The sequence below is a fragment of the Pinus tabuliformis genome, chromosome 6 (genome assembly GCF_031772625.1).
Source record: "Pinus tabuliformis cultivar Carrire ecotype Pingquan chromosome 6, CPIR1, whole genome shotgun sequence".
NCBI classification, from domain to species: domain Eukaryota; kingdom Viridiplantae; phylum Streptophyta; class Pinopsida; order Pinales; family Pinaceae; genus Pinus; species Pinus tabuliformis.
Window position 1 is genome coordinate 1166133246 of NC_142292.1, and position 10337 is coordinate 1166143582.

At 34.8% G+C, this 10337-nt stretch overlaps 2 protein-coding genes across 2 annotated transcripts; both read right to left on the reverse strand.

Annotated features, from left to right (window-relative positions):
• Nucleotides 1-927: 927 nt before the first annotated feature.
• On the reverse strand, nucleotides 928-7813 carry LOC149262936 (actin-like). Its single transcript, XM_089425480.1, has 3 exons — nucleotides 7747-7813; nucleotides 2364-2977; nucleotides 928-1234 (listed from the first exon to the last, which is right to left on the reverse strand). Exons 2-3 carry the CDS (start codon nucleotides 2763-2765, stop codon nucleotides 1169-1171), a joined length of 468 nt encoding a protein of 155 aa, XP_089281606.1. The 5' UTR covers nucleotides 2766-2977; nucleotides 7747-7813; the 3' UTR covers nucleotides 928-1168.
• LOC149262937 (actin-like) lies at nucleotides 7666-9663 on the reverse strand (the record flags this gene model as incomplete). Its single annotated transcript, XM_089383681.1, has 2 exons — nucleotides 7666-7903; nucleotides 9037-9663. Coding segments are annotated over 2 exons (693 nt in total), but the record flags the coding sequence as incomplete, so codon positions are not given.
• Between the last annotated feature and the right edge of the window lie 674 nt (nucleotides 9664-10337).

Consider the following 10337-nt stretch of genomic DNA (forward strand, 5'->3'; position numbering starts at 1 on the left):
TTGTCTTTTCTAGTTTCTATTAGTTTTCATAACTATTGAGTCTTGAGTCCTTGAATCTTGACTCTTGACTCTTTCATATCATAATGATATTTTTTGTAAACAATATATGAATGTGACAATGAAAATTTGAAGTTTGAAGTTGGCAATTATAACTCATTAGCAATGATTGTGAATTATGAATATGATGCTTCGTGAAAGATTAAAGTTGTTTCATTTCATTATTCATGTTTCATTTTATAACATTTCATTTCATGTTAACAGTTAGAAGTTAGAACTTAGAAATATCTAAGATATTATTTCTTGTAATGGTTAAACTTAGCTTACAAGTACAACTTTGGTGATCAATGATGATAAAAGTTATATATTGAATTTTCAATTTTGAAAGCTTGAAGTTGAAACTTTAAGATTGAATTTGATGAATCATGATTCATGAGATTCAATATGTTGCAGTTGTAATATGTATGTTACTAACTTGTGGACATGGTTCATGAAGACTATAACTTCTAGATGATTGATGTGATATGGTTCAATGATCAATCTATGTTTTTTTATGATTTTTATATCTAATTCATCATTCTACATGTTTTTGTTGACATATATGTATCAAAAATTAAAAAATATAAAAAATATATATATATTTAAAAAATTGCTCTGGGATTCTCTCCTAAACCGGGAGCTTCTAAAAATGTCGCTCCCGCTCCCAAGTAACATTGATTGTGCCTTTGTATTGGCAAGAAAACTAGTTTCATGAAAATTGAAATTTTGTAAGTTAATATACATGTAACCAATTCAAACAACCAAGAATGAGAATTGAAATTCTGTAAGTTAATATGGAGTGACCAATTCATACAGCCAAGCACATTTTAGGAGACGAAAAAACATTATATTATTCGTTCAATATAAACAATAGTTATAAGCATCTCAAAAGAAATAACAAATAGACAACCCATTTTCCTTCCTACATAATTGCCAAACCATAATGATCAACCCAAAACATACATATTGTAGAAATCTAGTTGTCTCTGAGTTGTATGTAGTTAATCCGAAATCAATATCCTCAACCATACTTTTACAAACCTGGAGCCAGCAAACCATTTTCTCACAAAATAACTACTACTCGACAAGATTCAGGAAACAATGAACTCTCTACTGGAAACTATAGGATGGACTAAAAGCATTTCCTGTGAACAATTGATGGGCCACATTCGTCATATTCTGCTCGTGTTACCCACATCTGTACAAACCAACAATGAAATTAGTCACAAACATGCTTGTATTTGATGAATCAATGAACCAAATATGAAATAATCAGAATGATGTTATTTGATGTTAGAACCTTAGTATCGGTTAATATAAACAACAAAAGTTATAGTTCCTTAGCCAGAGATATCTTCGAGTAGAGTTGGGTCCAACTGGTATTAGAATGAAATTGCTAAGGTTAGGGTTTCATTTTTTCTATTAGACTAGTTCCACTGTCTAAATTAATAAAATCAAAGAATACTTGTAGCCAAAGGCATTGGTTCATGACTAGCATCAAGCCATTCACATAGGTTCTATTATCTGTTTGGAGTCTGAACTACCCTCTTACATTTTTTATGTCAATGAAGTCCAGAGTTGGATACATCAACTTGTTCTCAATCGAACATTCTAGCTCAGACCATTTAGGACTAACTCTTTGCCATGCTCAAGTAAGACCTGGTAAGGTCTTTTTGGGACATGACTTAGCAGGCTGGCCTTTTAGGACCAGAGCTCTACTAAGGGCTGAGCTTCTATGATTGAAGCTCTACTTATATAAAACCTTTCAGGACCTGAAGTTCTACTTACATAGGACCTTTCAGGACCTTTCTTTTGGCAAAGGGAAGTTTATTTTTGGAAAGCTCAGGAAAGACCCTTTAACACCAACCTGGTATAGTCCTTCTAAGACCAGAGCTCTGCTTAGATAAGACCTTTCGGGAGCTTTCTTTTTGCAAAGGGAGTTTCAAGGAGACGAGGCACAGTGCAAGTCCTTGGTGATAATTGGTGGAAAAACTATAGGTCAGACATGACACAAGAGTCTAAGGAAGTTTGTGCTTTGTGATGCAGCTCCTCAAGTATGTTTCTTAAGGAACTTACAAATGTGTGGTTGTAAATTTCTTCCCCTATCAGAAACAGTACCTGGGAGGTGTTTTCAGATCTCAAAACAATAACATACTTTTTATAAGCATGAAGGATACTAATGAAAATAATTGGCAATTAAATAAAGCCTATTTTCTGGAGTCTCATGATCCATTATTCCAAATATTTAAGCTATAGGTTATAGTTCAAATGTTGAAATATGGTTGAGTTGATATTTCTGATTTCAAGAATGTGGTGGGCAGGACTACCTGTTCGAATCTGCTGAGAAAAGCTAGGATGGAGCCTCCAATCCAGACACTGTATTTTCTCTCTGGAGGAGCAACCACCTTGATCCTCATGCTACTTGGAGCAAGTGTTGTGATCTCTTTGTTCATCCGATCAGCCATGCCTAGAAACATAGTGGATCCCCCGCTCAAAACTATGTTACCATACAAGTCCTTTCGGATATCCACATCACATTTCATGATAGAGCTGTAAGTAGTTTCATGTACCCCCGGAGCTTCCATCCCAATGTGAGCAGGCTGGAATAAAATTTCTGGACACCTAAATCTTTCAGAGCCAATTGTAATCACTTGGCCATCTGGAAGCTCAGAAGTCTTTTCCAATGCAGTAGAGGTCTTTTCCAGTTCCAGCTCCTTTTCATAATCCATTGCAACATATCCCAATTTTTCCTTTATGTCTCGAACTATTTCTCGTTCTACTGTTGTAGTGAAGGAGTAACCTCTCTCAGTCAGGATATTGCATAGTGCATTAGTTAAGTCTCTACCTGCAAGGTCCACTCTATAGATTGCATGTGGGAGGGCATAGCCTTAATAGATGGGAACAACATGAGTGACACCATCTCCTGAATCTAGAACAATACCTGAAAATAGAATTTGGAATTGAAATATTTAAACATACTCTTTGTTTTGAAAAACCAAAATAAGTATCAAGCTTAACATCACTTGTATCAATCTCAGAGTGGTACTCGGTCTGGCAATTAGAGAACTCTGGGCTTGTCTCTTACTCAAGCCTTGGAAAACTTTGACTTATCCTTTTATATTTGTTTGCTCAAGGGATTCCTTTTGGATGTTTGCCATGTATACTCCATTAGGACTATGGTGACGAGGCTGTGAAATGTTAATGGGGAACCTAACAGGAATTGAAAGTTGTCTCCATGGACTATCTTTGTTTCTCAGTTCTAAAATATTTTAAACAATAGTGATTCCATTTGCCTCTTGCTCTGTTTTTGAGACTGTGATTCGTTATTGTGTAGCCGATAACAGGGATTATAGCTTTGTTTCCTGGAGTCATGAGAACATTTGTTAAAAGTTGTGTCCATGAGCTATGCCTGTTTCTCAGTTTTGAAATTAGTTTAAACAGTATTTCTGAGCCCAAGCTACATCTGTTGCAGTGGTGTGATGAAGGCTGTAATTGTAACCTGTAACAGGGATTATAGTGCTGTTTCCTGGAGTCATGAAAAGGTTTGTTAAAAGTTGTCTGCATGAGCTACATTTGCTTTTCAGTGCTGGAATTATTTTAAACAGTAAATCTGAGCTCGATTAGCTCAGTTGCGGTGATGTTGAGGCTTTGATTCAGTTGTGTAACCTATGGCATGGGTATTAGCTCTGTTTGTTGTAGTCTCTTTTAAATTATTTTATTTTATGTCTAACGGGTCTTTCAATATGGTTTCAAGGATAAACTCCTCTATTTTAATTTTGGTTTGTGTTTTCATTTAGTTAATGTATGTGTTTTCATTTTAAATCCTTATTTTAATCATAATAGTGAGTCCAGCTGCCTCTGTTTCTGTATTGCTAAGACTGTGATTTGGTAGTGTGTAACCTAAAACATGGATTGTAGCTCTGTTTCTTGGAGTCATGAGAAGGCTGTTAAAAGTTGTGTCCATGAGCTATGTATGTTTCTCAGTTTTGAATTTAGTTTAAACCATAGTTCTGATCCCAATTTGCCTCTGTTGCAGTGTTGTAGTGAAGGCTGTAATTGTAACCTATAACAAGGAGTCCAACTTTGTCAAAAGTTGCCTCCATGAGCCATTAGACATAATCCTTATTTTAATCATAATAATGAGTCCGGCTGCCTCTGTTGTTGTATTGCTGAGACTGTTATTTGGTAGTGTATATCCTAAAACAGGGTTTAGAGTTCTATTTCCTAAATTCATTAAAAAAGCTTGGTTAAAAGTTGTCTCCATGAGCTACGTTTGTTTCTTAGTTCTGGAAAGTGTGCTAATATTCTCCTCTGAACAGTTCAGAACATGAAGCCAACCAATGTACAAACAATGCAAGGATTCATATATTTTAATGAGATGGGTTCAATGGGGTTAGTAGCAGACTGTCAGCTAATATCTCAGTGAAAAGTGCCTGAAGCATCCCGAATTCTAGTAAAAATAAAATAAAATCTAAGGGGATGCTTGCAAGACAAAATTCAACAGGGAAAATTATTGGTAAATGTTTGAAAAGCAGTGTAGTAAGCATTCTTATTTATAAGTCCCATTACATGTGTCACCTGCTAGTTCAAAGCATCAAAATCACTTTTTGTTTCTAGGCCATACTTCCTTGAGCATTAACCCTAATTAAGAGGCACACAGACAGAAAATCTATCTGCATTTTGTATCATTGTACTGTGATATAAGCATCTAATTTAATTGTCATTGTCCTCTTATCACCTTAAACATTTGCATATATGCCTCTTTTCACCTTAAGCTAAGCTATTTGACAAAAATGGATTTACCATTTACACTCGTATCCTATCGAACTCTGCGCCGAAATATACAAATCACTGTTGATTATATTCAAAGATTAATGTGTTTTCATTTTAAATCCTTATTTTAATCATAATAGTGAGTCCAGCTGTCTCTGTTTCTGTATTGCTGAGATTGTGATTTGGTAGTGTGTAACCTAAAACGTGGATTGTAGCTCTGTTTCCTGGAGTCATGAGAAGGCTGTTAAAAGTTGTTTCCATGAGCTATGTATGTTTCTCAGTTTTGAATTTAGTTTAAACAATAGTTCTGAGCCCAAATTGCCTCTATTGCGGTGTTGTGGTGAAGGCTGTAATTGTAACCTATAACAAGGAGTCCAACTTTGTCAAAGGTTGCCTCCATGAGCCATTAGACCTAATCCTTATTTTAATCATAACAATGAGTCCCGCTGCCTCTGTTGCTGTATTGCTGAGACTGTTATTTGGTAGTTTATATCCTAAAATAGGGTTTAGAGTTCTATTTCCTAAAGTCATTAAAAAAGCTTGGTTAAAAGTTGTCTCCATGAGCTATGTTTGTTTCTTAGTTCTGGAAAGTGTGCTAATATTCTCCTCTGAACAGTTTAGAACATGAAGCCAACCAATGTACAAACAATGCAAGGATTCATATATTTTAATGAGATGGGTTCAACGGGGTTAGTAGCAGACTGTCAGGTAATATCTCAGTGAAAAGTGCCTAAAGCATCCCGAATTCTAGTAAAAAAAATAATAAAATCTAAGGGGATGCTTGCAAGACAAAATTCAACAAGGAATAATATTGGTAAGTGTTTGAAAAGCAGTGCAGTAAGAATTATTATTTATAAGTCCCATTACATGTGTCACCTGCCAGTTCAAAGCATCAAAATCACTTTCTGTTTCTAGGCCATACTTCCTTGAGCATTAACCCTAATTAAGAGGCATACAGTTGGAAAATCTATTTGGATTTTGTATCATTGTACTGTGATATAAGCATCTAATTGAATTGTCATTGTCCTCTTTTCACCTTAAACATTTGCAAATATGCCTCTTTTCACCTTAAGCTATTTGACAAAAATGGATTTACCATTTACACTCATATCCTATCGAACTCTGCTCCGAAATATACAAATCATTGTTGATTATATTCAAATATTAATTAAATTTATACTCTAGGTAGAATTGGCTATCATTCCCACGCTATCATTCATCATATAATTCACAAAAATACGCTTGAACCTACTGCACCATCAAACAAAATCATATAAGATAATGCACAGAGCAGTGCTATTGTTTAAGCTTAAACAAGTATAAGAAAGCAATATAGGTAATTTGTCTCCAATTAATTAAATTGAACGTGGATAAAGAAAAAGATCATAATCACAAAGTAAGTATGTTAATATTCCATAAAAGTGTGCTAATATTCTCCTCTGAACAGTTCAGAATATGAAGCCAACCAATGTACAAACAGTGCATATGGTTTCAAGGATAACTCTGTTTTATTTTAATTTTAGTTTGTGTTTCCATTTAGTTTATGTTTGTGTATTCATCTTAAATCCTTATTTTAATAATAACATTGTGGGCATTTGCATAATTTATTTCAAGGGTAACTCTGTTTTATTTTAAGGTTGGTTTCTGTTTGCGTTTAGCTTTTGTTTGCGTTGTACTAATTGCTTTATTTCAGACTCCTGTGTGACGAGGCTAGCTCGATTACTAGGCCATATGAAATATAGATGGAAGGTGCCTTTTATATGAAAATTGATCAAGCAAATACCCATTGGCATATATTTTATTAGCAACTTTTCAAAATGTTACAAGTTTATAGAAGTTAGGTTTCATTATGTAACATATTAAATACGAAAGTTAATTTTGCAATCAATTGTTTTCAATCAATCAAATTTGCAGATATATGGTAGCTTCTCTATTTTTTTTTTTCACAAAATTCAGTTTTTTGGTTGCTAACAAAAGATTTGAAAGTAAACAAACTGTTAGTATTTCATTCATTCCATGAGCCATTAGACATAATCCTTATTTTAATCATAATAATGAGTATGTCTGCCTCTGTTGCTGTATTGCTTGTATTGCTGAGACTGTTATTTGGTAGTGTATATCCTAAATAGTGTATATCCTAAATCAGGGTTTAGAGTTATATTTCCTAGTCATTAAAAAGGCTTGGTTAAAAGTTGTCTCCATGAACTACGTTTGTTTCTTAGTTCTGGAAAGTGTGCTAATATTCTCCTCTGAACAGTTCAGAACATCAAGCCAACCAATGTACAAACAGTGCGTATGGTTTTAATCATCAATCTATATTTTTTATGTTTTTTATATCTAATTCATCATTCTACATGTTTTTGTTGACATATATGTATCAAAAATTAAAAAATATAAAAAATATATATATTTTAAAAAAATTGCTCTGGGATTCGCTCCCAAACCGGGAGCTTCTGAAAATGTCGCTCCCGCTCCCAAGTAACATTGATTGTGCCTTTGTATTGGCAAGAAAACCTGTTTCATGAAAATTGAAATTTTGTAAGTTAATATATATGTAACGAATTCAACATATATTGTGCCTTTGTATTGGCAAGAAAACTTGTTTCATGAAAATTGAAATTTTGTAAGTTAATATACATGTAACCAATTCAAACAACCAAGAATGAGAATTGAAATTCTGTAAGTTAATATGGAGTGACCAATTCTTACAGCCAAGCACATTTTAGGAAACAAAAAGAACATTATATTATTCGTTCAATATAAGTAATAGTTATAAGCATCTCAAAAGAAATAACAAATAGACAACCCATTTTCCTTCCTACATAATTGCCAAACCATAATGATCAACCCAAAACATACATATTGTAGAAATCTAGTTGTCTCTGAGCTGTATGTAGTTAATCCGAAATCAATATCCTCAACCATACTTTTACAAACCTGGAGCCAGCAAACCATTTTCTCACAAAATAACTACTACTCGACAAGATTCAGGAAACAATGAACTCTCTACTGGAAACTACAGGATGGACTAAAAGCATTTCCTGTGAACAATTGATGGGCCACATTCGTCATATTTTGCTCGTGTTACCCACATCTGTACAAACCAACAATGAAATTAGTCACAAACATGCTTGTATTTGATGAATCAATGAACCAAATATGAAATAATTAGAATGATGTTATTTGATGTTAGAACCTTAGTATCAGTTAATATAAACAACAAAAGTTATAGTTCCTTGGCCAGAGATATCTTCGAGTAGAGTTGGGTCCAACTGGTATTAGAATGAAATTGCTAAGGTTAGGGTTTCATTTTTTCTATTAGACTAGTTCCATTGTCTAAATTAATAAAATCAAAGAATACTTGTAGCCAAAGGCATTGGTTCATGACTAGCATCAAGCCATTCACATAGGTTCTATTATCAGTTTGGAGTTTGGACTACCCTCTTACATTTTTTATGTCAATCAAGTTATACCAGAGTTCGATACATCAACTTTTTCTCAATCGAACATTCTAGCTCAGAACATTTAGGACTAACTCTTTGCCATGCTCAAGTAAGACCTGGTAAGGTCTTTTTGGGACATGACTTAGCAGGCTAGCCTTTTACGACCAGAGCTCTACTAAGGGCTGAGCTTCTATGATTGAAACTCTACTTATATAAAACCTTTCAGGACCTGAAGTTCTACTTACATAGGACCTTTCAGGACCTTTCTTTTGGCAAAGGGAAGTTTATTTTTGGAAAGCTCAGGAAAGACCCTTTAACACCAACCTGGTATAGTCCTTCTAAGACCAGAGCTCTGCTTAGATAAGACCTTTCGGGAGCTTTCTTTTTGCAAAGGGAGTTTCAAGGAGACGAGGCACAGTGCAAGTCCTTGGTGATAATTGGTGGAAAAACTATAGGTCAGACCTGACACAAGAGTCTAAGGAAGTCTGTGCTTTGTGATGCAGCTCCTCAAGTATGTTTCTTAAGGAACTTAAAAATGTGTGGTTGTAAATTTCTTCCCCTATCAGAAACAATACCTGGGAGGTGTTTTCAGATCTCAAAACAATAACATACTTTTTATAAGCATGAAGGATACTAATGAAAATAATTGGCAATTAAATAAAGCCTATTTTCTGGAGTCTCATGATCCATTATTCCAAATATTTAAGCTATAGGTTATAGTTCAAGTGTTGAAATATGGTTGAGTTGATATTTCTGATTTCAAGAATGTGGTGGGCAGGACTACCTGTTGGAATGTGCTGAGAGAAGCCAGGATGGAGCCTCCAATCCAGACACTGTATTTTCTCTCTGGAGGAGCAACCACCTTGATCCTCATGCTACTTGGAGCAAGTGCTGTGATCTCTTTGTTCATCCGATCAGCCATGCCTGGAAACATAGTGGATCCCCCGCTCAAAACTATGTTACCATACAAGTCCTTTCGGATATCCACATCACATTTCATGATAGAGCTGTAAGTAGTTTCATGTACCCCCGGAGCTTCCATCCCAATGTGAGCAGGCTGGAATAAAATCTCTGGACACCTAAATCTTTCAGAGCCAATTGTAATCATTTGGCCATCTGGAAGCTCAGAAGTCTTTTCCAATGCAGTAGAGGTCTTTTCCAGTTCCAGCTCCTTTTCATAATCGATTGCAACATATCCCAATTTTTCCTTTATGTCTAGAACTATTTCTCGTTCTGCTATTGTAGTGAAGGAGTAACCTCTCTCAGTCAGGATATTGCATAGTGCATTAGTTAAGTCTATACCTGCAAGGTCCACTCTATAGATTTCATGTGGGAGGGCATAGCCTTCATAGATGGGAACAACATGAGTGACACCATCTCCTGAATCTAGAACAATACCTGAAAATAGAATTTGGAATTCAAATATTTAAACATACTCTTTGTTTTGAAAAACCAAAATATGTATCAAGCTTAACATCACTTGTATCAATCTCAGAGTGGTACTCGGTCTGGCAATTAGAGAACTCTGGGCTTGTCTCTTACTCAAGCCTTGGAAAACTTTGACTTATCCTTTTATATTTGTTTGCTCAAGGGATTCCTTTTGGATGTTTGCCATGTATACTCCATTAGGGCAATTCTGGGAGCTTTGGGATATGGATTTCCTGGAAGTTCCGTAAATGCACAAAGTTTTGTGAAGGCATGAAAACTTCATTAACAGCAATAGGACATCTATATTCTTGGTAACATCCAAGGCCCATGAAAAATGAGCACCAATGAATTAGAATAAAATGGCTATTAGATAAAAATAAAAACAATACAATGCCAGAATCTCACAAATAAAAAGAATTTGACTCTTGCAACACTTGCCAACTTCTGTTTGTCGTTTTGACTGTAAATGAATATTATAGAAGTGCTCAGAACCACTTATGTTGCATGCTTCAAGACATCCTAAATTAAAACCTAGGTTAACAAAGAAAATCCTCCATAAGCTGCATACATATGATAAGTCAGTGCTCCAAGTACTCTGGATCTAACAAATTTAAGGATGTTCAATTTGAACTGGTGATTTTTGGCAAATTTTTAAAG

Excerpts from the sequence above, each read along its gene's own strand:
- LOC149262936 (XM_089425480.1), bottom strand. The coding sequence starts at position 2,765 with ATGGATTATGAAAAGGAGCTGGAACTGGAAAAGACCTCTACTGCATTG. Across the intron at positions 1,235-2,363 it reads TTCTCAGCAGATTCGAACAG|ATGTGGGTAACACGAGCAGA; the intron begins GTAGTCCTGCCC and ends TGGTTTGTACAG.